The sequence below is a fragment of the Simochromis diagramma genome, unplaced genomic scaffold (assembly GCF_900408965.1).
Source record: "Simochromis diagramma unplaced genomic scaffold, fSimDia1.1 OVJJ01000205.1, whole genome shotgun sequence".
NCBI classification, from domain to species: Eukaryota; Metazoa; Chordata; class Actinopteri; order Cichliformes; family Cichlidae; genus Simochromis; species Simochromis diagramma.
The window spans coordinates 18,026,885-18,052,743 of record NW_024386782.1 but is presented as its reverse complement, the minus strand read 5'-3'; the positions used below and the strand labels follow the sequence as shown (position 1 = coordinate 18,052,743).

General features: G+C 39.7%; 1 protein-coding gene across 2 annotated transcripts; it reads right to left on the bottom strand.

Annotated features, from left to right (window-relative positions):
• Positions 1–2,386: 2,386 nt before the first annotated feature.
• Positions 2,387–25,746, bottom strand: LOC120727876 (unconventional myosin-VIIa-like). 2 transcript variants are annotated; one of them, XM_040022460.1, is made up of 49 exons: positions 22,810–25,746; positions 22,551–22,652; positions 22,293–22,445; positions 20,950–21,018; positions 20,753–20,868; positions 20,539–20,666; positions 20,298–20,440; positions 19,902–20,015; positions 19,279–19,432; positions 18,028–18,104; positions 17,818–17,937; positions 17,254–17,396; positions 16,278–16,488; positions 16,056–16,191; positions 15,793–15,959; positions 15,498–15,638; positions 14,097–14,255; positions 13,897–13,989; positions 13,265–13,359; positions 13,065–13,137; positions 12,868–12,969; positions 12,502–12,618; positions 12,262–12,405; positions 11,893–12,162; positions 11,639–11,794; positions 11,491–11,550; positions 11,252–11,376; positions 10,683–10,809; positions 10,433–10,552; positions 10,122–10,295; positions 9,759–9,986; positions 8,463–8,630; positions 8,251–8,368; positions 7,958–8,084; positions 7,673–7,830; positions 7,406–7,584; positions 7,031–7,146; positions 6,755–6,900; positions 6,375–6,528; positions 6,119–6,274; positions 5,632–5,737; positions 4,267–4,380; positions 4,010–4,097; positions 3,813–3,919; positions 3,527–3,712; positions 3,298–3,414; positions 3,134–3,217; positions 2,913–3,032; positions 2,387–2,773 (listed from the first exon to the last, which is right to left on the bottom strand). In XM_040022460.1, the coding sequence occupies exons 1-49, from the start codon at positions 22,819–22,821 to the stop codon at positions 2,678–2,680; spliced, it is 6,369 nt and encodes a 2,122-aa protein (XP_039878394.1). In that variant the 5' UTR covers positions 22,822–25,746; the 3' UTR covers positions 2,387–2,677. The 2 variants fall into 2 exon arrangements, with proteins under 2 accessions (XP_039878394.1, XP_039878393.1); XM_040022459.1 differs by having other exon boundaries at positions 22,293–22,652; positions 22,810–22,846; positions 23,033–25,746.
• Between the last annotated feature and the right edge of the window lie 113 nt (positions 25,747–25,859).

Sequence of the window (25,859 nt, the reverse complement as noted above, 5' to 3'; positions counted from 1 at the left end):
ACATTCAAAGTGATAGTAAACACACCGCAAAACGGATTTTGTGTCTGTCAAACCCAGCTTCCCCTTGCAGTCATATTGCATCAGGCAACAGACGGAGCCACAAATGATCATACTGCACCTCATATGCACCTGCCCATGGTAACCTGATTTTTTTTGTCACATGGTTTCCATGGTAACAGAGCAATCGTCTTGACAGGCAATCAGGAGGTTGTATAAGCAGTGTACTACATTACGCTACACCATGTATGTACACACACACACACACACACACACACACACAGTCACTCAGCCGTTATGATGTAATTCCAGGTATGAAACTGGAGTTGTGTTATGAGGAAAGGGCTGACGGCAAGCTGATATTCAAGAAGCAGCCACGACATTCCAGGAGCATCAAATGCCTGATGGAAAACCGGGAGTGTTGGCTGACATTTTACAAACTGCCTCCGGCTTGCCTATACTGCACACAGCTAAGGCCTGCAACAATAATGGCCTTTCAGAAAATAATAAAAGTTTGACAAAGCAGAGGAAGTGAAGCGGAAAAGAAGTAGCTGCACAGTTGCAGAGGTATGACTTTTTATAACAGCTCAGGCATCCAACAGTCCAACTGTTAAATATAAAAAAAATATAAAACAAGCAATTTTCTGTTTAAAGTATTTCAATTATTTTCAAGCATCAAAAAACTCGATCAATTATAAGAAAATAAAGAAACATTTAAAATACCTTGATACACGTTCAAAGTCCAGATAAAAGTAAGACAATTTAGGATGCAGTCCATGCCAACATCCTTCTTTCCTTATATCATTTTATGATATATGAATCAATCCAGTAATAAAAAAGCAGGTAGACTTGGAATAAAAATTAATGTACCTATGTAGTTTAAAAAATATTGAAATATAGTATTAGTAAATATATGCATCTGCAGTTATGTAGCATACTGTAGGCGATTACTCAATAAGGCTAAAAGTAGTAACAAATATACTCATCAGAATATTTACAAGACAATCAAGAATCCTTCTGAAAAGGGAAAAACTTTCAAATCTCGCATCGTATGAAGATGACCATACCTCATGGACTAAAATGATTAGTTTAACTACAGATTCAAGAGACATTAGAAATAGTAAAAAAGTAATAGTAGAATCATATGAATAAAGTTTACTCTATAATACAATCTCAAATGAACAACATCACACAACATTATTATAACGAGTTATTATTTATTTAACATTAAATAAGCCAAAATGCAGTGTGTGGAAAAACTAAGCACACCCTTACTGCTTTTAGGAATTAAAAGGGGTAAGTAGCAGCTAAGTGCTGCTAATCAAATGTACTTGATTCCTCAGAAAGTGCTGGCACCTCTGTAGAAAACACCTCATACCAACTGTGATGCACGGTGGAGGAGGGGTGATGATTTGGGCTTTACATCATGAGCTCATCTGTATACCAAAGTATTCTAGAGTCAGATGTGTGGCCTTATGTCCGACATCTAAAGCTTAGCCAAAACTGGGTCACGCAGCAGGACAATGATCCCAAGTATAGCAGCAAATCTACCACAGAACCACCGAAGAAAGAAAAGAATTAAGGTGTAGCAATGGCCCAGTCGAAGTGCAGACCTCAGCCTGATTGAAATGTTGTGGCGGGACTCTGAGGTGTGCATAAATGACTGCTTGAAAACTTTACTGAGCTGAAGTAATGCTTTAAAAAAGAGTGAAGCAAAGTTCCTCTACAGTGATGTGAAAAACTGATAAAATAATATGGAATACGATTACTTTGGGTTATTAAGTTATTGGTAGTGTTGTTATACAAGTTACTGAATCACAGGCTGTTATAGTTTTTCATGCACTGCTTCTGCATTTAGCTTTTTGTTAAATAATAATAGTAATAATAATGACACAGTATAATATGTCATTATTACCTAACCATACTGACCTAACTTTAAGACCTAGCAAGGACTGAATATGTCTCGATCAGTAAAGAATAGTTTATCAGTTAGTTTTTTCCCCTCCCTTAACAACAATCTGGTCTATTTTAGGCCACAGGCTTATTATAATGTTCTGGTTTGTTGCATAAAACACTACAAAGCATGTGAAGATTAACAGTTTGTTAACATGAATTTCACATATCCTAAACGTATTAATGAAAATGGAAAATACTTCCATGCACAAGGGTTCCTGTTTGTGAAAAGGGAGCTGCGTTTTAATGCAAGTGCACATATTTCTTGGTGAAAAGTGGGTTTTTAAAAATGTTTTATTTTGAAACTGATGGGAATGTGCGCTAAAAAAAAGCTGTGTTTTAAAATGCAAGACATAAGAAGCAGCAGGGAAATGTAATCAGTGTTTTGTGAATTGTAAAATTTACTGTTAAATGTTAATCATTGTAGGAATAAGGACAAAGTTGGACGTCATAGTTTAATGCCATGACAGTTACATGAATGTCAGAGGAAGTCGTGGACATGCAACCGTTTCTTCAGAAAACAGAATTTTACTGCATTTAAGGCGATAACAATGGAAATATTACAGTTTGAATGCTTGTTCATTAGAAAGAATTGTAAATGCTAAAATCTAAATGTACAAATTGATGAGTTTGTATTTTTAAGGATACAAATACATTCCTATAGAGACATTGGGCAGGAGTACATATAATCCACAAAGGTTAAGTCTATACTTCTGCCAGTGAAACCTTAAGAAAATATGCTCTTCCTGTGATTAAGGGGGGCCTGCCTTGCCTTTTCATACATGCTGACGTAGGATCTGAGGAGGTCTTCGATCGTGTGGGCCTGAAAAAGAAAAGAATGATTCTTTTTGTGCAAATCTTTCACATCATATTTTATTCTCCTTAACATTTATTGGCATTCATTCTAAAGGAAATTCTGTGTTTTGTCATGCATCAAAATACATTCAAAGCCCGTCACTCACATTTGGGGTTTCACAGACAAAGGTGATGCCCCTGAACATGGTGCCGATGGTCATCTGGAAGGAGTTGCCTTTGCTGAAATATTCTGTGATGCGGCTGAACTCGTACATTATCAGTGTGTCCTAAAAGAGTTTCAAGTAATGCAATGTTATTTGCAAATAAGCACAAATGACCTTAGGCTACTGTAAAAATATAAATATATTGTGCTTTTTATTGAACATACCTTTGTTTCTGGGTCTACTAAGCGAACCCCTTGCTTATTGATGCCGATCAGAAGTATAGCTGGGTAGCTAGATTCACATGTTTGCTGCAAATGAAACAACGTAACATCAGTTTCCTCAAATTCTTGCGGGCCAGTGTGTCTGTCACTTACTCCAGCTAACTCACTTTAACTTCAAAGAAGGTACAGCCAAAGGTTGGCCAACTTGAAATGATTTTTAGGAAGTCGATTTTGGCTTCGTCCACTGTGATGCCACTCTGCTGCTTGTATGAGGAGATGATGTGCTGCAAGAAAAACAATAAAGCATAAAATAGCCTTACACCAGAGCTCCAATCCCATCTTCTGAGACATGAAATAGACCATTTGGGGGGTGCTTCTGTACAATTTGTTCTTTACCTTCTTCCATTCATCAGGGGACATGATTTTTTGCTGGTCAGCAGGAACCAGGTCCTTCAACATTTTGGGGATCATGACGAACTGTGACATGTCTGATTCTACTTTAACTCTGAATAGGAGCCCACCCAGGGTAATCATGTCTTCTTTGGTGCAGTCGTGGTATCCCCGCAGGTACCTCGGTCGTTCCTGCAAAGAAGCAAATTCGAGGTAAGATATCGTGGCAATTATTCATCTTAAACATGAAAAGAATCTCAGTGAATAAAGAGAGTGGTTGTACTATAGATACCTGTGGGAAATGGAAAGTGAGATCTGCTTTCACATCTTTCCCCGGGTTCACATTGAACCAGAGCTTCCTCTTAAAGAGCACCAAGGAAGGTAAATTGGTCTGAGTGACTAAAAAAAGTGAGATTTACACTGATTAGATCTGTCAAGGCAAAGACATGCATAAAAAAAAAAGTGACCGCAGTTGGTTTACTCCATTACCTTCTTTCCCCTTTTTTCTTTTTTTGGGGACGTCTGAGGTTATCTTTAGACTGTCAAAGAAATATTTATCCTCTTCCATGCTCACCGTCTAAGAATTGAAACCAAAAAAGCTTCATCACATAAAGGAAAAAGATGTATTTGTTACATATGGACTGTATTGTGATATTGTGCATAGCATTGTCGTCTTTTCTATCAGATCACTGTACAAGCTAATGTCTGATCGAAAACACTGAACTGACAGTGTTAGGCAACACCACCTTGGTTAGTGTTTTCAGGTACAGGCCGTATCCTTCAGGTGAGTACAGAATGAGCTGAGAGGCGATGCTGATGCACATGTCTCCAATTGTGGTTGTTGATGTCACCTCGACTATCTGCGCCACAGCAAGGACAAGAAATCATGATAACATTAAATCGACATTTAATGGCAAAACTGATTCTTAATCTCTCTCTTATGGTTAATACAACTCCAATGCCAAGAAACCTGTGACACTATGTAAAATGCTGTGACACTATGTTAAATGTGTCACAGCATTGATGAGCCAAATGTTTTTAATTTGTAAAAGGTCTGGACTTCAGGTAGTTCAGCACCTGGACTCCTCTACTACTAAGCAATCCTGTTGCAAAAGCTTCAGTATGCAATTTTACATTGTCTTGCCGAAATATGCACAGACTTCCTTGGACGACACGTCATCTGGATGGGAGCACATGTTGCTCTAAAACCTGCATTGGTCGTTTCTTTTCAGATATGCAAGCTGCCAATTCCCTGTGGCATCAGAGATCCAGGCTTTTTTTTTTGCCTTAGTCCATTTTAAGAGAGCTTTATCCCAAAGAAAAAGAAGGCAGCATATCTGGAACATGGGATATTTGGTCTTCCCAGTTTTACATTCAGGAATAATATTCTGAAAATTTCCCACAATTTGCAAATGCAATTTTTTGCAGATGGTGAACCTCTCAGCTTTACTTCTGAGAAGCTCCGCCCCTCTAAGATGTTCTTTTTATACCCAGTCATGTTATTGATCTATTGCCACATAACCTAAACAGTGCAATAATATTCCTGCAAAGGTTTCTTTTTAGGTTTTCTAGCCTTTGCCAATTTTTTTGAGCTATGTTGCTTCGATCCAAATCAAAATGACTGAATATATTTCATCAAATAGCAAAATTTAACCCTTTCATGCAGAATTATGACAACCTCGATCAGGATTTTTTATTCATCTTTAGGCTTGAAAAGATGAATAACAATGCTTAAGAAAAAAATCATGATCAAGGTTGTCATAATTCATGCATGAAAGGGTTAAATAACAATAATTACAATGAAACACATCATACATCTATAGTAATATTAAACGACCAGTGGGTGGCAGGGTATGGACACATCAGTGTCCAATGTAGTGGTTTATGTGCAAGTATATCATCAACACTGACACAAACTCAAGAAAACAGCATTTGGATAGCTGTCCACTGTAGTGACCACTATGCGTCAAAGGGGTAAACATTCAAGTTTAAACATTCAACATGATTTCATGTTCTATTGTGAATAAAATAGGGATTTATGAGTTGTGCAAACGATTGCATTTTTTAAAATTATCATTAAATCCAAAAAATTATTGAATGCAGGTTCTTACATCAGTTGTATCATCTGGGAAGTGGACTTTCTGGAAGATCTTAGGGCTGTTCTGTTGGATAGCGTCCACTTCTACGAAATGGGGAGGAAGATTCCTGGGCTTCTTACTGAGTATACAAAACAAATGAAGTTACACACACAAAAATATATTTATGTGGAATTTCAGATCACTAAGTTACAATACCGGTGTTATCTTGTGGATATGTTTTTAAAAAAAAAAATTAAACTCAGTAAACTCAGCTGATAAACTTTTTTGTGGTTTCTAAAGTGTGCGTCTGACAAATCAGTGCATTGTGGTAATTTTGGGGGCCAGCATTTACCAGAGAGTAGATTCTGTCAGTTAGATTTTCATCACAATTTAATACCAGTTTTAAAGCAATGCTATTTCTAAAATACGGACAACCACATTTTGAAGTATCAAAATAGTCAGTAATTCTAATCTTCTCAGGATTTTTGTTTCTAAATAGTGTTCGTATCGCCAGGCTGACCTGCAGATCTCCTGCAGCCTCTCCAGGCAAAGAGCAGCCAGTGGGTATCTGGGCCGCGACTCCAGGAAGCACTGTGTGTGTTTCAATAAATCCCAGCTGGGCGGGAACAAGCCTGAACACAGCCACATCAGCTGCCACCCACGCTCCATACTCAAACTGATGTGAGGGGAAGAAAGAGAAAACGATATGATGGAAATGGATTTTTTGTGATTATTGTTTTGGTGTCTTTCCGACACAGTGAAGCACACTGGAGAACCTGTTGCTGTTGGCGGTCATCTGTCTCATGATCTGGCAGTAAATTTCATCGCGCAGTTCTTCATGCTTTGTGGCTGGACCAAAGATCTGGTCGGTCAACTCTACGGGACTGCGGACATGTTTGATGGGGTAGTCGCCCATGTACTTCAGGATGGGTAGAGGCTAACGTTAAGGACTCACTCAAACGACATTAAAATTAGACATGGCTCTTTCCTCTTTAGATTACAGACAAACTGCTGAAGAATTTGGTACCATACTTTCAAATATCTGCCTATGTGAACCAACAGTATGGATGCTAGTTAAACTGTGGTTTAGTCATAAGAAAACATCTCAGCAATCCATAAATGCAGGTACCAGTTCATGTGTTTTTTAAAAGGATATCAGTGAAGGCACTGCAGGCCAGGTTGCTGAGCTCAGAGTTGTTGACCAGCACCTTCAGGAGTGGTTGCTTGAGAGGCTCTCTGGAAATGACCCACAGTTTCTCCCTGTTGCCTCCTTTGTATCCTTGCCGACCGCCACTCACAGATCTGCGAGGGACAAAGAGCTTAAATATCGTCTGCACGAGTGCTGTTCGATTTGCCAAATGAAGAGTCAAACATGAATGCCACATTTTTGAGAAGTGGCGTTTAGCTAAAAATACAAGAGCCTCAGTATTACCTGAAATTCTCAAGGGCAAACTCTTTCAAAGAGACAGGGGCCACTGTTTCTTCTCCTTGAACGGGGTTAAGAACTAGTGAAGCTCTCCTCTTATCCTGCTTTGGATTGAGTTGTTCCTGAAGGGTCAGAAGCAATTTGCCAGATAAACTACAAGAGGGCGTTATGTGATGTGAACTAACAGAACTTGTGCATCTCTCACTGCATAGACTTAGAAGCGCACGATGAAAAATCTTCATGTCTGTAAAGATTTTCTGTTCTTTAGTAAAGTCTTTACCATTAAAACACCATTAAAAAATGAAATCAGTGATTTGCCTATACCTGAGCTCTGATAAACTAGTCATAACTACTCAACATGTAAGGTAAAGTCAACTTTACCAGCATTTCACTAGTGGGCTCGGTAAGAGTTGGCAGGAACAGCAATATTTTCTTATAGACTGCACCAGAGCTGCCAGTGCGCTTGTTGGTGGCGATGAAACAGCTCTCATTAGGGGCACTTTTTTCTTTGTCTACTTGCAGGAGGTCACCTCGCTTACAAACCAGAAACAGCGGGTCATCTGCAGAAGCGTACAGAGACAGACAGACGTGAGTGTTTTGGTGTGCGTGACTGTATTTATGGATACTGAACATGCTGTAGACTCTTACCTGATTTGCTAGAGTCCTGCTGAGCGGTTGCAAACACTGAGCGCTGTCTCAGCCCTTCCACATTGTTCTCTATCAGTGTTACAATTTTCTCAGCTTCAGGAGACTTCAGGACATACTCTCCTGTGATCGTGATCAAGCTAATGGTCTGGGCACTGTCACTAAATGGGTCATAATCATCAGTGTCAGTTTTATTAGATTCTTTTAAAGGCACAATTTAAAAAGCTTTTTAAGAAAGTAAATAGAGCAAATTTACATACACACAGACATAAAAATGTGAGACCGTACCTTTTCTCCTGGACTTTCCTAACTGCTATGTAAGGAATTTCATGAAGTTGCCTATTTCTCTCGTCCATGAAGAAGATGCCAGTCCAGTTTATAGCCACAATAAATCTGCTTTTGGGCAAAGGTGGTCCTGTGGACAGATATGGTGTTGCAGATTTTAAGTAGTGAATTGGAATTCATAAATGCTAGTTAGCAGAAGTAAAGTTTGCAATACAAATGTGTAACACGGCAACATTCACTTGTAAAAGGATTGTATATCCCAGCCTCTGTGTGAAAAAAGCTGTGCGCAGACTCACCTGACATCATTGTGACTTCAAAAAACTTTGAAAAGTGGATTGCCCACTTCTTGCGTGCGATGTCCACCAGTTCTCCTTTTACCTCATCCGAGTTTTGCCTCCCACTGACATAAGGACCCTACATGAGGTAACGACGATTGTGAGGGTGCCTTTATGAGGCGTTATGTTTTAAAACAATCCATGCTGACCATACATAAAATAGACTGATTTACCTCTTTGTGTGCTGAGCTGATGAACTGGGTCCATCTTGTTTTAGACTTGCTTTCAATAAGCTGGGTGGTGATGCACTCATTAACCACTTTGGTGAAGTTCTCAACGCTATACTCGGAGCCAAACATGATGTAATAGTGCATTATTGCCAGCTGGATATAATCATCATCCTGAGTAGATAAAGTACAACTTTATTAGATACAGTTGATAAAATGTTTGGAGAACATCATGATAAAATTTATAGTAGAATAAAAAGTGGACAAATAAGAAATAGTTGACCTCACTAAGTAACTTATTTGAGCTGCAAAATATTTGAAAACTACAAAATGCCTGCTGATATACTGTTTAGCACCACAGTATAGTAAATTTTACATTTACAGTTATCTAGTTTCTTACTCTTAATTTGTTCATTTAAGAATCACAATTATTGCATTTACTCTAAAAACACAATGGATGAAAAAATAAATAAATAAAACTTTACTGATAGATTTTCTTGTTTTCCAAATCCTTCCTTGTTCTTTAGTGAGACACAGGCAATAGAAACTAGCCGTGAACAAACATCTACAAATTTCAGGCTAAGCTAGTAGGAAATGGTTGCCCGTCTATGCGTCTGACAGCCACAAAGCAATGTAAGCAGTCAGCTATTCCATTTAAATTAACATCGGCTTTCACTTTCCTAGTCGTTATATTTTTCCAACTCTTTGGCCGTTACATACATCCCACCATGTATCCAAGCTAGTTGTTCACTTTCTTCTTCTGTCTGCCATTTGCTTAAACGTTAGCTAAGCTAAAGCCAAGCTAAGATGTCTTATAAGGCTTACAGGAGCTGCAAGATTGAACGAGAGGTTTCTGTGGGTTTGTCACTTGTTCTATTGTTACAATATAAATCCTGATTAAAGAAGGATATTAAAATAATTATTCATGAGTTACTTCTCAGACTGCAGCAGTTTTACTGGCTTTAACTGTTTTACGTGATAAGGCAGCTAGCTTATCACTGGAAGAGACTGCAGTCCTTTACAAAACCTTGCCATGAAAATGAAAGCATTTTTATTTTATTTTGAAAGGGGAGTGCCTTGGAGGCTTTTTTTATATTTAAGGTCTCTTAAGCGTTGTGCTTTATTTTGTACATAAGATGAAAATACACCAGAAAAGTAGATGTGCATACTGCGATTTTGGAACTTAATAGCCTGAGTGTCATGAGGGGTGACTGTAAATAAAATTTATTATTATTATTATTATTATTATTATTATTACACACTGTTTTCTGTAATATTTCAGGAAAAAAGAAAAAGCCTTACCTTATCAGCAACGTACTCTCCTGCCTTGATTCCTTTGATGATCTGCCTGTAGATAAGATCTGTGCTGACTTCATCTAGTGTACTTTCGTGCCAGGGTGTGAACAGTTCCTTGCGGAGGGACAGCGACCATGGGGTATCCTTCTCCAGTCTGCCTTGCCTCCTCATCTCTTCCTCACACTGAGATATTGCATCTAGCACGTGTGCCCCAGAGTTCCCCAGAGACCACATCTGGTGACGAGAAGTCAGCAGAGTTTGAATGAGTGTGGCAAACTGCAAATCTTTCTGCACTGGACTAGTCTGAACCTACAGTCAGAAGGTACAGAGTACCCAAGCCTTGATGTAGAATCAGAAGCTTTCACTGACCTTGTCATAGAGCCTAATGTACAGGGAGAATCCGTAGGTGTCTTTGAGACCGATGTCATTGGCCACATCTTGGCAGACTTCCTCAGATGTGGAGGACGAGTTCAGTTGTATTTCAATATTTCGACCATCCTGTATTGCCACAGTCGTATCAATGGGTTTCCTGGTCTTGGCAGCCTTTCAGTGCAGGGTAAGGAAGAAGAAAAAAATCAGTTGTTTCCAACCACAATTCAAATTTTGCTGCTGCTGGCCAAAAGTTAAAACTAAATAAACAGTGACCTCAGCACCATATTGGAGCACCTTCTGTTTTTTACCTGTAGCTCTATCCAGCAGGGCAACTCTTTTCTTGGTCCATTGGCTACGATACGTTTCAGGCGCTCAATGCAATACCCCCTGTAGTCATATGGCCCTCTGCGGAGAAAGTTCTCTAAATACTGTGAAGCACAGAACAGGACACAGTAAGCAACACGATAATACCTCGGCTAAATTCAAGTAAAGTGGCATGACAAGGATTAAATATGAAGTTTGAGGCAGGATTAATAAAATGACTTTATGTAGACTGACCTTCCTAAAGAGGTCTGTTGGAGGGAAAATCCCCAGACAGATGGAGAGGAGAATCCACCCTTGCATACGATTCCTCCTGTCATTGTTTTTCAACAGCTGTTTACAGATCTGACAATAGATCTCATCCCTGCACAGAGAGAGAACCAAAAAAATGAAAAAAGTAGGTAACATCTTAAAATACAGCCCATAACCATAGTTCCCTGTAATTAAATGGAATTGTAGTTATTATAATCGAAATGACAATGTAATCATATTTATCTACAAATACTTACATTTAAGTACTGCATATGTAATTTTAATTGATGTCTAAGTAATTTTAGGCAGCCTGTGTAAATCCCAGAAAGTTGACTCGTTTTCAGTGGGAGAAACCTTTCATCACACATCCAAGTAAATACGGCCCACAGCCCAAAAACTATAGCCCGTCTAGTAAGATGAGAAAATTATTGTTTTTCTGCAAAATTAGCATACAATTTCACACTACTTAAAATTACTTACACACATTTACCTACAGTTATTTACAGATATATCATATTGTTCATTCTTCAAAATACTTGTAAGGCAGCATTTACCATATGCCGTGTTTTGACAGAGCATAGCCGATGATGACGTGAATTTTTTCCAAGTCTGAAAGTGGCCTTTGCAGCGTGGTACCCTCTCCAATCATAACATCCTCTTCTCCTGTCAAGTTTTCTGGCTGGTTACGATGACAATAATACAAACAATAGTGATAATAATAACAATTGCCACAGAGTGTGTTTTATGAATCAGTGACAGAAAAAAAAGACAGAATGAAGAGTATTATAATCACCTCCTCGGGGATAGAAGAGGCTCTTCTGTCAAACTTTTTCTTGTTCTTCCTCAGTATTTTCTGTCCGAGAATGACATCATTACTAGAGGTTAAATAGTTTGATTGTTTTTTTTTTCAGTGTAATAATAAGATATATGTAATAGTTTACCTGGTCCAGTCCCACCAAGTTGCTCAGCCTCCTGCCCTGCCTGCTGGGTGGAGCCTGGGGCGTGTTGCTTGATGCCACTGATATGGCATCTGAGGATTTGGGTTCTGGTATATCCCCCATGAAGCGCAAAATGATCCACCATATAGTCAGACATGCCTGGAGGTGAGGAGAGGAATGAGAAACTGTTTGTGAGGAGAGAAATCTCTTGGGTTAATAGTGATACGGCTGTGACTCGTTCCCGTCTGACTTCTCACCAGTGTGTCACCCTCATCATCGTGATGCAGAAGAGACTTCTTGAGTCGGTAGGGTATGTGCGTGTGGCTGGCGCTGTCCTGGAAGTAACGCTGGCTGAACCTGTAGAATGAAAACTCATCACCGTCGTCTTCAAAGTCATCGGTCTCCTCCTCCTTATCTTCATCCACCGAAGGGGTCGGGGATATCGAGTTTAATGGTGGGCTGACTATCAACTCTGGCTCCAAGAGCTCAGAGATTATCTTTACAGGCTCTGGACTGCTGTGACTCGTCTTTGGAGGGAAAAGAGAATTTATACCAGATCTTAAACGCACACACTCAATGAAGAAAAACTAGGACATGTTAACATGACAGAATTAGAATCAGCTAACCTCAGATTCTGAAGTTTCTTCTTCTGCTACATTGACTGAAGGCGTGACGGGAAGATCTTCGTCGTCTGAATCGTGCTCTGACTCTGACTTGGTTTCATTGTCCAGTATCTGTGAGACCTCCTCCAGCTGTTTTAAAACTAAAGCCTTCGAGACACAAAAGAGACAAAAAAGGTTTGAAAGTAGGCTCCTTTTCAGAGTGCAACTTGTGTGACTTTACCTTCCAAGATGCTGAGCACTCACCGTGTCCATCATGGACTCAACTTCCCTTCTGGCCAGCACTCCTCGCCTTTGCGCCTGCAGCCGTGTGACTGCCTCTCTCTTTTTCTTCAAGTCCTTCCTCGCCACATAGCCTCGTACCTAAACCCGATCAATCAGTGCAATTTAAAGCAAATTATTTAAGAAATAACAAAAATATCAGTAATTAATAAAATACACAACAACCGATATGTAACGTAGATTTTGATAAGATTTGATAAAATATCCTAATTTCACTATAAAATGCTTAAAATTTGATCAAATACAGCGATATTTTCCAATATTCCAAACAATAAAAAACAACTACTTGTAACATATTGCACTAAACAGTTGCTACATGAGAGTACATGCCTGTGCTTGTATGACGACTGCTGCTTCTCGCTGCTTTTGGTACTTTGCCTGGAGTTTCCGGCTACGGATTAGTGCTGCCAGCCGCTCAAAGCCGCGCTGAACCTGGTCAGACCGAAAGAGGGAAGCAAACCTGAGGTGAGTCCTCCCTAAACATCAAGGCAGCTACAAGCTCTGACTTCTATAAAAGGTTATTGAACCTTTGTTTTCATGTAGGCTCGCCAGGACCGCTGTAGCACCACAGCTGCCGAACGCTTCCTCAGAAAAGACTTTCTACAAGAGATTTGAAGCAAAGAACTTAAGTTATTAAAAAGGTGTATTTTTAAGCCTTCATATGTGCAGTCCTTTCCTCTTATGTGTCCCTTCTGCACTGGATATGAATGTGTATGATGTCCTGCACCTGTCTCTCTGTCCAAGCATGACTCTCTGGATCACCAAAGCTACCCTGCTGAGCTCTTGTTCCCGATGCTTTTCAAGAATAGAATCGTGGACATCCTGAAATAAAGAGAATTTTTAAAAAAAGACTTTCTGATATTGAAGAAAACTTCAATCTTTAATCATATTCCAAAAATGAATCCACATTAATGTGGATTCATTTTCTGCAATCATTCAAGAGAGATGTAATGTCTCTTTGATTTAGTGTTTCGCTATGTCATGGCCACGATCATCTAAGGGGCGATCATGGCTCAAGAGTTTGCAGTTCGTCTTGTAGTCGGAAGGTTGCCGGTTCGAGTCCCGGACATTCTTGGTCGTTGTGTCCTTGGGTAAGACACTTCACCCGTTACCTACTGGTGGTGGTCAGAGGGCCCGGTGGCGCCAGTGTCTGGCAGTCTCGCCTCTGTCAGTGCACCCCAGGCAATGTAGCTTACCATCACCAGTGTGTGAATGTGTGTGTGAATGGGTGGATGACTGAATGTATAAAGCACTTTGGGGTCCTTAGGGACTAGTAAAGTGCTATACAAATACAGGCCATTTACCATCTTGTGCCTTGAGAAAAAGCTACAATACAACATGGTTAGAAGTTTTCGGCACCTTTAGGAAAACTTTGGTATTGCCTATTTTCCATTCGCCCTCCCTTTCGATCACCGCCTCACAGATGGCTTTACAACAGGCCAGAGCAGACTCCTGGAGAGACAGTAAAGAATGTATCAGTTAAGAGCTGACGAGAGAACCCAATAAAAGACTCATTTTCACATCTTGGGTTCCAAAAACAGGATGCATCATGACTTAACGGTATTGGGGTTGCAGACGGTCGTCTTCAGGAGCACCCTGTAGCGCTTTAAGAAGTCGTCGAACGTGTGTCGAATGGGAAATCCCAGCTTCCGAATACGGATGGTGTCGATCATGCCGGAGTATCTCAGCTGACGCATACACAGCTCTCTGTCAAACACCTAGAAGAGAACAAATTAAAGTGGTGATGAATATTCTCTTACCACAACAACTATCCAACCTTTTTATTTTTCAGGCTGGACTATGGGGTGATTTCCACATCTACAGTAAATGTCAGCAGTTCATTACTCTAAGCTTGATTTGAGTGTGTACCCAATCAAATGATCATCCAAGCCGAATTTGGCACATGTGAAATATATCCTGAAATATCACCAGTGTGCCAGATTTTGATTCTATCAAATTTCAAATCTACCCAATGTTTATTCTCACTTTTTTATTTTTTACAACAGCTATTAACCTCAGAGAGGCTGGAAGAAAAGCTATCAAATACCTCTGAGGTATTCCATGTCAAAAATGTTTTCAAATTTTATTTTAACATTTTTTATGGTCCCGAGTTTGAACATATATAATGATTGCTGTGAAATTTTTTTCTCAAATACTTTTCAAGATCTATTTTTTTGAAAAATGGCCCGTCGACCCACCGGATATTTTTTCACACTTTGAAATATGTGGTAATTTTTGAACATGAATATCTAAAAATCTATTGAAGATAAAACCCTGGAAAATTCAGTGCTTTTTTCATAGCAATCCTTACATATGCTCAAACTTTGGCTCATTAGATTTTTAGGTAAATTAGGGAAGGTCAAGCAGAAAATGTACAAAGCATTTGCTGATTTGAGACTTAATGACCCATTTGAATTTGAAGTGGTCCTGTGTGGACCACGATCACCAAGTAAGTGCCAGTCCTGCCAGCAGGTGCTTGGATTTCACAGGAGAACTGTGACACGTGGCACTGTGGACTAACAACGCTTTGCCACAATATTGGTCAGGGAGTTCAGAATGTGTGAACTTTTCATGACTTCTAGTCTAAATCCAAAGGGTGAGAAAAGCTCAACAGATACTAGCGCAGCATTGTACTTTACTCTCTGTGATATCAGGTGATATTTAACAGGAAATTGGCTCCGTTGGTTTATGGCACAAAACAGAATGAGCTCTATTGCAAATGGTATGGCAGTAAACATAAAAAAACAAAACAAAACAAAAAACACAGCAACATCCTTATCATTTCGGGAAATGACAGGATTTAAAGGAAATGTCTTAATTTCAGCAAACATTAGTTTGCTGAAATACACTAGTTTATCACAAGCTATCCCCTCATTTCCCTTTCTTAGCATACATGATTGCTCAGTTTACACAGCAACTGTATGGTGTTGCCATGGCGGCAGAAGCAGTTGCTCATTCACCTCAGATTGCTTGCCATTGTTGGGTTTGAAACAGCGGATGAAGAAAGGCTGGCAGGCAGACAGAGCCTTCATTAGGGAGTCCAGAGACTGCCGGAATTGGCCACTCAGCGTCGGCACTTGTTTGCGAGTGTCAGCCAATCCCTGTGAGGATGACACGTGACAGAAGGAAAAACTCAAAAATGAAGTCCTTGATACACCTGATCAAATAAACATTGGCAGCGTTATGAAACTAAATGACACAGGAACATTTATTGCAGTTTGCCCAAGGATCAGACATGACTTTATCCTTTCATACCCGCAGAGAGTTGCTTGGGGTCATGATGAACTTTTTATTTTTAACAGCCTTAATCCCATTGGTTGACAGTTCAGACTCAAATATGTCACGCAGTAGCTTATTGGCAGACATGTCGAGCATCTTAATGATGTCCGAACTGACAGCATCCCTGTTCTTTTCCAAGAAACCTGAGGAAGGAGAAAAAAGGCAACAACAAAGTATTACTGCGCTCATGAGCACCTTGCGTTGGCTGAGGTTTTAATATTTGCTGTTTGCTTGCCTACCATTGGAGTCGTACTGAACCAGGCCAGCGAAGTGACAAATCCCAAAGTTTGTGTCACGTTCACTCCTGGAGGCGATGTAGTTCTTGTGTCCTTTGTGGTGCTGGTTCAACTTCTCTAGCATCGTAGCGTCTGTACCCTAAGGCCAACCAAGTGATTCTTTTGAATAAAAAAGCTTCTGCAGCAGGGCAGAACCTTAAATAAGAAACCTCAGCAGAAGCATACCTTTGGAAAGTGGCTCTCTTCATCAACAAGAGCCAGCACATTACATTGTATTCCAGCTAGAAGGTCGAGAATCTTCTGATTGTCGCTAAAGTTGATGTTATCCCACACGACGCCCTGCTTCATGTACTCCTTCTGCTCGAGCTTGAAGATGTGGGCCACGAAGAACTGCTGCAGCTTCTCGTTGGCAAAGTTAATGCAAAGCTGCTCAAAACTGTAAAATAAACGATGGCTTGTAAATAGTGATAACTGTGAAAATTAGATGCCTTAGTATACCACGAAATGCCAGCTCTGTCTGATCGTCTAATGTTTCATAAATATGTCAGGGCGGCAGTGCTGTGGCTGTGAAAGCTTAAAGATATCTGAGAAATACGTTTGACTCAACTAATCGAATGGGTAAAAATGAAGATACTGGTAATGTACACTCACAGGCCACTTTATTATGTACTTTATTAGGTTCAGCTGCTTGTTTCCTTAAATATCTAATCTATGCTGCTTTGCATCAACAGTTCAGGCTAAGGTTATTGTAGCTGAACAATGCTAAAGTGAAAAAGAGTGCTAGACTTTTTAGTTAACTAAATTAAAAAGATAAACTAGAGTTTAGAAAAAATCAAACTGAAATGATTTTGTGAAAATAAAAAATATATTCTTGTTATCACAACTTGTCTATTAAGGCTTTGACAAAAATGTTTATTGAGACTTTGGAAGTTTATGAGCCTGTGAGTCACCTGCTATCAATTTTTTTTTGTTTCTTAAATTGTAATGCCAGTACTGACTTTGTAAAACCTTGCTTTTGGCATACGCCCTAATTACAATAATAGCTATAAAGAGTAAAACCAACACTGAAACTAATAAAAATTTATAACAACAATAAAAACGAAACTAACATAAACTAAACTGAATTCAAAATAAAAAGTCAAAATGAAAAAAATATCTGATGAAGTACAAAACAGGAAGTACAAAAAAAAATCCTCCTGACCTGTTAGTGTTGAAGTTCTCGAAGCCAAAGATGTCAAGCAGGCCGACGGACAGGTAGGCTGATTTGGAGTTGCTGGTCAGCTTCTTGTAGATGACACTGTTGATTTTCTTAACAATCCATATGAACAGCTTATTGTAGATCGCCTGAGAGAACAGAAACCCAGCAGAGTTACATTTTAGTGGAGTTCTGAAACACGCAAACTGTTTATTCTTTTCTATATTTAATTGTTTCTTTTGAGCTCTGCACCTGACCCACATGTTGGTGACGATGTGTGTGGATTTTTACACGTCTTGTACCTTACAATCATAAGAAATCAGTCAATCTACACTGAAGCTCATCAAGGAAAAGTAAGACGAGAGTTTTCTAAAACATGCCGAGTAACTGTAGCAACGCTGTAAGCACCAGTCAAAGGTTGGAAACCATCTCCTGCTCTATCACAGTGAAACTGGAACGCTTCCTCATAAAGTACAGCGTGCAGCATTTACAGGGCCCAGGTTTCTTTCATCCTAAGCCAGGAACCAATAAGGAAGCAGTGATTTAAAATTGCTGGCTCTCCCTCATTACCTTCACAAAGGCGTCTCTGCAGTCAGCTGCCTGTTCACAGCTCAGAGGTTTAGTCACCATTTCGCGGTTGGTCTTAAAGGATCGATGAGTCAGATTGGTCGCCAGGGTGGGCTTCTCCACCTTTAAGCACAAGAAACATAGAAAAAAACCTTTACTAGTGCTATTTAATAGCAAAGTAGATCTTACCTGCTAATAGAGAAGGAGACCCACCTCCAGTAGTGATGCCGCCACATTGAAATGTTCCGATTTGCTGACTTCACTGGTTTCCAGGTTATTTTGAGTGTTGGCTGATGGAAACACAAATTCACACATAAGACACAAACAGCACAATAACAGCTGTAAGGAGTAATCCTGTGAAATGAGGTCAGTGTGAGTTTTAAAAGATATTACAACCAGTCAGGAGATTTAACCAAACCACTTCCAACTACACAAGTACAAGTCACAAATGTATCTAGCTTGGAACATAAAATAATGCTAATGCACAAATCCAACAGATGCATCTAGGGACCAAAAGCTGATGGTGAAATTAATATTCTTTTGGTTCTCTGGTGTCAGTGAAACAAAGAAACTTTCATTCATTCCAAAACAGCTGTTCCAAAGTTCTAACCATCCATTCGCTTCCGCTTATCCTTTTCAGGGTCGCTGGAGCCTATCCCAGCTGTCATAGGCCAAGAGGCGGGGTACACCCCGGACAGGTCGCCAGTCTGTCGCAGGGCTAACATACAGGGACAGACAACCATTCGCACTCACATTCACACCCAGTGGTAATTTGGATTATCCAATTAACCTAACCCCACAAGCTGCATGTCTTTGGACGGTGGGAGGAAGCCAGAGTACCCAGGGAGAATCAACGCAAACACATGCAAACTCCACACAGAAAGACCACGGCCTGATGGTGGAATTGAACTTAGGACCTTCTTGCTGTGCGGCAACAGTGCTAACCACCGTGCTGCCAAAGTTATATGTAAAAAATCATGACACTATCTCTCAACTTTGTTTGGGAAACGGTGACATGAGCCAAACCAATAAACCAATAAATCAACTTCTCCATTTAAAAAAAAAAAAAAAATTTCATTGACAAATTCAAAGTGTAGAAATGATTTAGTCTTATGTAATTCAGGTGCTCACTGCTATTCAGTTTCACTGTTGTATAACTAGCTGCCTGTTTATGGAACAATAAATCCGTTCACTCATTTAATAATAGATCTGAACAGACTGCAATCTGCCATAGGTATCATCAGGCCTACTGATGCTCTTATTTATTATATGCTTGTTTTTTGGCACTGAATCAAAATCTAGCATTCGATAAAATTAGGAATGAAGATATGTTTGATTAAACGTTAGGCAACACTTGAATAGCTGTTCTGCTGAAATCTGATAGGGAAATGATTTTAAAGATAAACTAAGCTCCATTATGTGCAGGCTAAAATCTTTACATAGTTTCTAACTCTGTATCCTCACCCTCAAAGCAGACGTTTCCCAGGTGTAGTATGGCCGCCAGGAGCTTGAAGATTTCATGACAGTCTTTTCTTGAGAAATTCAGCGTTTTTAGGGCGGAATTGATACGACTGTAGTCTTTGGCATCGTCTCGTCCTCCACAAGCAATGCAGTTGCCCTGAAGAGTGAGAGACAAGATTTAGAATAGCTAGGGGAAAGCAGGGGTGTCAAACATAAGGCCTCGGGGCCAGAACAGGCCTTGCAAAGACTCCAATCTGGCCCACAGGACAGCTTTGGAAAATGTGAAGGGGTGCGTAGATTTAAAACTTTTAATTGTATTTTCATAAGTTTTACAGCTTTGCCAATTAATAATTAACAATACTGCAATTTATACTACACACTAAAGTAAATGACTAATAGATTACATGACATACAATTTCTTATTTTTCTACTATCTAGTGTAGAAATGTCTGTTTTGTTTTGTTTTTTACAAAAAAGAAAAAGAAAACTTGCTGTGAATTAATAAAACCTTTAAAACTACAGGACAGTCTGGGCAATGAACTAGCAGAATTTATTCCATAAATTACACGACATCACAATAACTTCACCAGCAATGCGGGCAGTCACAGCCTTCCTTATTGCAATACCTTGGTAAGGAATTTGTATTCCTTGGCATTCCCGAGGCTCAGGCGTTTTTTCTCCTCTGCTGAGATTCCTGTCAGCAGGCAGTAAAATATGTGGTAATTTCGCTCCTCCAGAGCCTGAGGTTGCAGAGGAAAAAATTAATCATTAGTGTTACAAAATGATAAGCTCACGCAAGTTTTTATGCGGGCTGGGTGGGAACATGTTTACTTTAGCTTCACTCCTCTTGTTGATGGTACTGATAGTGACAATGGCAACAGCAGCACACGAGATTAAGCCTACAACAGCACATCGACTGAAACAAACTCTTCAGACATAGCGTGTTGTGTTTTTACTGGTTTACCGCACAAGCCCGCCCCGTGGAGAGATAACAAAGGTTGTCTTGAACAGAGCTGCCTCACCTGATGACAGACACGAGACTTTTCCAGAAGATACTGCTCCACGCGTGCACCCTCAATCACTCCATCCTTGTTGAAGAAGATTTCCAAATATTTCCCAAAGCGGCTGGAGTTGTCATTGCGGATTGTTTTAGCGTTTCCAAAAGCTGAAATGCAAAAAGAAAAAAAAAGTTGTTGTTGTTTATCCATGCCATAAAGACAACATTTAATAATGAATGTACACTCTTTGGCTGGTGTTTTCTACCTTCTAGAATCGGGTTGGACTCCAGGATCTGCTTCTCAATCCGCTGCTCAGAGAGCTCACCGCTGACGGCTGCCAGGTACTGCAGGATCAGTTTAGTGCTCTCGGTCTTCCCTGCTCCAGACTCCCCACTTACAGAGATGGATCAAATCAATGAGCAGTTGTAAAGAATCAAATTCAGATATTAAAGATCCTCAGTGACATAACAGACGCTGACCTGATGATGCAGCACTGGTTTTTTTGATGGCGAGTCATGTTAAAGTAACAGGCCTCAGCGATGGAAAAGATGTGGGGCGGGAGCTCTCCCAGTTTTCGCTTATGGTATAACCTCACCTGGAGACAAAAAGGAGGGTACGCGTGTGAAGTAGATCACTGCGATATCACAGTGAAGTCATCAGCTGCGCATATCCTTACCTGCTCTTCTGTGTACATTGGAAAATTTTTGTATGGATTCACGGCCACCAGCACCGAGCCCGTGTAGGTCTACACAATCAGAGAAATGTTGCATTAGAAAAGAATCTCCTTCAACTTTCTCCACTTACTACGTGTTTATACACAGTCAATAGTTATTATTAATCTCTGGCTCTATTCAACAACATCTCCCTGAATCTGAGAGTTTTTCCTTCCCACTTTCAAAGTGTTTGCTTATGGGGGTCATCTGATTGTTGGGGGCTTTCTCTGTTTTCTGTGTATTATTGTAGGGTCTTTACCTTACAAAATAAAGTGTCTTGAGGCTGTTGTTGTGATTTGGTGCAATATAAATAAACTGAATTGAACTGAATTGAAAATTTAACCAAAATGATGTTAAGGGTACATCCTGTGTGTGGAGTGACAAGATACTTAATGTTGCTCTTGTCAAATGATCCAATGCTATTTTCAATCACGGCTAAAAACAGAGCAGTTATTAAAGTTATTAGAATGCTTACTTATATCTGCTACTTATGTCTATTCATATCCATCTCATTATGTCAGACACTAAATAAAAAGGTAAGAGTATGAACATTTAGAAAGTTTGTCCACCGGACCTGTAAAATGATAAATGTTACAGCGTCTGTGTTTTTATTTGCGAATCAGTAAATGTTTGTTTTTTTAACTCTTGAATAAAAAATGTATTGTCACTAGTAAAAGATAGTGAAAATTAAATGTTCGACAGTGAAGTTTGTGCAAATTTGGAGTCTGCCTGGAGATTTAAAATGTTCTATTGTTCTGATTTGCCACAACTGAATCAAAGTTGATTAAAAGAAAGAAATCCCAGCGAGAGAAATCTGAACGACTCGTGTGAGGCTGGAATCAAACATCAAGGGAAGATGTTTTAAGGTGTTCTGGGAGAAACGAACCGTTACAAATTAAAGGAATATTTCCTATAATCCATTATCAGGCCATCCAATTGTTCTTAACCACTTATCCAAAGCAGGTTTGCAGATCCCTGCTGTCTTTGGGCAAAAGCGTTAAGTGTCTATATCAAGTCATTCACAGCGTGCTGGCCTCATGATGTGTAGATATTTTGAAAACTGAGTTGAATGAACCAAATCCATTTTACTTTTAATCTGCTTTTTATCCTCAGCAACTGTCTTCTCTGTCTTGTAATATATTTTTTCTATATTTGGCTCTGGGAGACGCTTTGCTGTGTCATGTTTATACAATGACAGTAAAGATAAAGATACTTGACGTCAAGTCGGGGATTTAAAGTACAAGCGTCCAAAGCATGTAGAAACACTGGCGACAAAAATCATTTTTTCCTTCAGTGTGTTGCTCACATAGATGATGCCTTGTCTGTGTCTGAGCAGGAGGTTCCTGAGGAGACCGGCCTCCGTCATGTCCCCGAGTTTGATCATGTCGTCCACCCCCTCCACCGATGTAGGGTGCATGATCTTGAGGGAGGCTTCCTGCTCCGGTGACAACCTGCGCTCCTGAGGAAGGGTGAAAACGGGAATACACTCAGCGACATAACACCAACTGTTGCTGTTTTGGGATGTTTGACTTTTACCCTGTGAGAGTGCAAAAGCACTGTTTACCTTTCCCTCATCGTCCACCAGCAACCGCTGACCCGACGGTGTTACTTTGACCCTTGCTCCGATGGGCACCCCTATGCTCGAGTCCACCCAAACCCATTCCCCCTGAAAGCAAAAGACAGAAAGATTTCACGTTGTCCTTCAGGGACACGGGACTAGGTTTCAGTTTCCGGGAACACAAAGTGACACTCGGTGGGGCGGCAGTTCTCTCAATAAAACTCACATCTCCAAAGTTATTATCTCGAGTTTGTTTCAGCCTTACCTTTCTCAACATCACAAGTTTCTTTTATTTCTAGTCCCTGGAGAGAAAAAGAAAAAGAAATCCATACAATGAGTTGCAATTACCAAAGTACTGACGATTTAAAGGGTTTCTTTTGGCTTTTTAAATCTGAACTGTTGTGTTCAATGTCAGCGCTCAAGGTGTGCAGCGGTAAGAAAAATCACAGAGCACTGTTAATGTCACTGTTAAAATGAAAACGGTCTACCCGATGATCCTTTGGTGTGGGATCTTCATTAATTCCCGTCTCGTTCCTCGTCTTTGCGTCTTATAGAATCCGTCTCCGTATGAGGAAGGATAAAACTCAGCGTGCCTATGAGTGACAGAGGTTTTATGACGCTTTGACTTTGGACTGACTGTAAGAGGAGGAAGAGAAATGGATCGCTTACTCAGAAGTGAATAAGGAACTTGTCACAGTGGAGTGATGTGTGTCTTTCTGGGCAATTTAGGGGAGCTCATCCAAATGTTTTTCACCTTGAACTTGCAGTATTCCTACTGAAGCTTATATCAGGTTACATCCACTACTACTACTGTACAGGACCAAATCTTAAAATGCACAACCTGCTGAAATCAACAAATCGTGCAGGTCATGTTGTTTAAATAAGAAGTTAAATAAGAAGATAATACGTTTATTAAAGGAGATTTTACATAAATGTCCTTGGTGGTGGATTTACCAGGATCATATTGGATGGATGTTTATTGAGACTTTGGACCCTGCCTGTGTAAATTGTAGGAGACACAGCTGAGCATCTCCCTGCTGCTGCAATAAAGATGTAAATATGAGATTAGACTAGATGAGGGATCAGATTTCTGCCACAACAGTGTTATTATCAGCATTCTTGTTATCAATTAAGCCCTATTGTACGCAACAGGGTGTGGGGAGTCCACCATTGTGTGCTGGGTCTTCAAGAGGCTAATCTTTCCTGACAGTCAGAAGTTGTTCCTTAAATCATCAGGAAATCGCTATTAAAGTTTCATGGGTTTAAAGTCATGACAGTATACTTGGCTGATTGCTCACAGGCGTCAGCCCGTTCAGCTCTGATAAGGAATTCCCTGCTAACCAGTCACAGTTAAGAATGGAAAGCCTTGTAAAAGCTTCATCACGACAGTGCTGCATGGCTCTGGGTAACCTCCCACAGATGGGCAGTGCAGCAATGCTTATGTAATTTAATGGGGTGTGGTTTAATTGTCTTCAAACCTGGCTGCTTATGACATCAGAAAGAAAGGTGAACTTCTGGTCTCTAGTCATCAGCCTGATCTTTGACTATTTTCCTAATGACACGATGGAACTGACGCACTGAGACGATCATATCAGGAAGGTTTCATTTTAAATGAAAATCTGTTCCTCATACATATAAAATAAAGGTGGGGTTTTTAACTATAAAATGCCTTGAGTCTAGGTTTTTATTGCTGCTGTGGTTCGGTATTTGCACTGGTTTGTGGTGACTTTGACTTTGTTTGCAGACTATTTGCATTTACTGCAATGACATTATGGTCCTGAGGCTATGGGGCAAAAGGTAGAGGTGCTGTAGGTCAAAGATGGCAGTGTGAAAAAGAGCCCAGCAACAATATCAAGAGAAATAGATTTTTCAGACCTATTTAAGCCTGATATTTGTTTTTCTTTCTGTCCTCGTGGTGACGAGTTAGGAAGGTGTTTAACCTTTACATACTGTTCATACTTCATGCTTTCACAGTATTGGCCAAGAACTCCTTCACAGACACTCCCTCAGTGCTGACCCGTAAATCTGACCTACAGATTTCTTAGAATGTATAAATAGTCTGACATAAATGAATGGATGATTAATTTAAGTTTCAGAGAGAATACAGGGTGGATTTTCTAGGATTTATAACACTCATTTTTCTGTAAATAACATCCATTTTCACACAATTTCATGCCCCGTTTAAAACATAAAAACATACAAGAAATGATTTAAAATAAATTCTATTAAAAGGAAAAAGTGTTGGGATTTAATAGACACCCATGTATAACCCTCTCATTAGCCGCTGTCTTCATTGTTAAATGATAGAAAGTCCACATTTATTATCAACATTACCAGCTAGTCTACAAACTACTAGCACTTTCCAAGCAGTAGTGAGGAAACCTTGTGTGTCAAAACAACTCAAATTTGATCCAAACAGGACACAAAGGTTAACGTGGAACGATCATAAAGATTTCAGACTATATTTACATAGAAGCGGATTCCACTAAAGCGGCTTTGCATGATCTATAATTCAAAATAATCCTTGACTTTTTATTGGGCCCTCTCAGGTCATTCTCTCTCTCATGTTTGATCTCTGCCCCCTTCCTTCAAGCCAAGTTTCTTCTGAGTAAAATAAAAGTAAATCATATAGATGTTATCCTGCCATACCTGCCTAGATCCCCTTCAAGTTATTCACAGATCCCGCACTGTCCCGCTGTCACCCTTTGTCACATTTAGTGTTTTTATTACTCTAATTATCATCACTAATACAGGATTTTTCTCTCGGAAACTCACTCCGATAGTCAAGCTTTCATTTTCTTCCCAGTGTTTCAGGGAAATATGCAAATTTGAACAAATGTTACACTTACCACGAGCATGTTGTCTATTTTACCTCATGGAACACATTTAAACGTTAAAACAAACAAACAAAAAAAGCCCACAACCCCCCTCAGTTTCATAAAGGCCATATTCAACCCAAGGAAAGGGTGTGGGATATACACTATCAGTAGTTTATGAAGGCAGGGTAATCTACTGTTGCATGGTGGTGAACTACAGTGGACAAAATCTTATCTTTGAGCTGTTGCAGTACGTTTATCACAAATTAAGACACTCCTTGGCAATTAAAAAAAAAAAAAAAAAAAAGAAACTGTGTCGTTTGCTGTATAAACTAAACAGAAGCAGGCAGTGCCTGTGTGCTAATGGTGATATATTAATGGACCCTAAAATAGCAGCTGATTAATGTCTGACTAGAAGTTCCTCTCCTTAGTTACAATCATTACAACCATTAATTTAAAAAAACAAAAAACAAAACAGGCATGATAAAAGTAATTTACA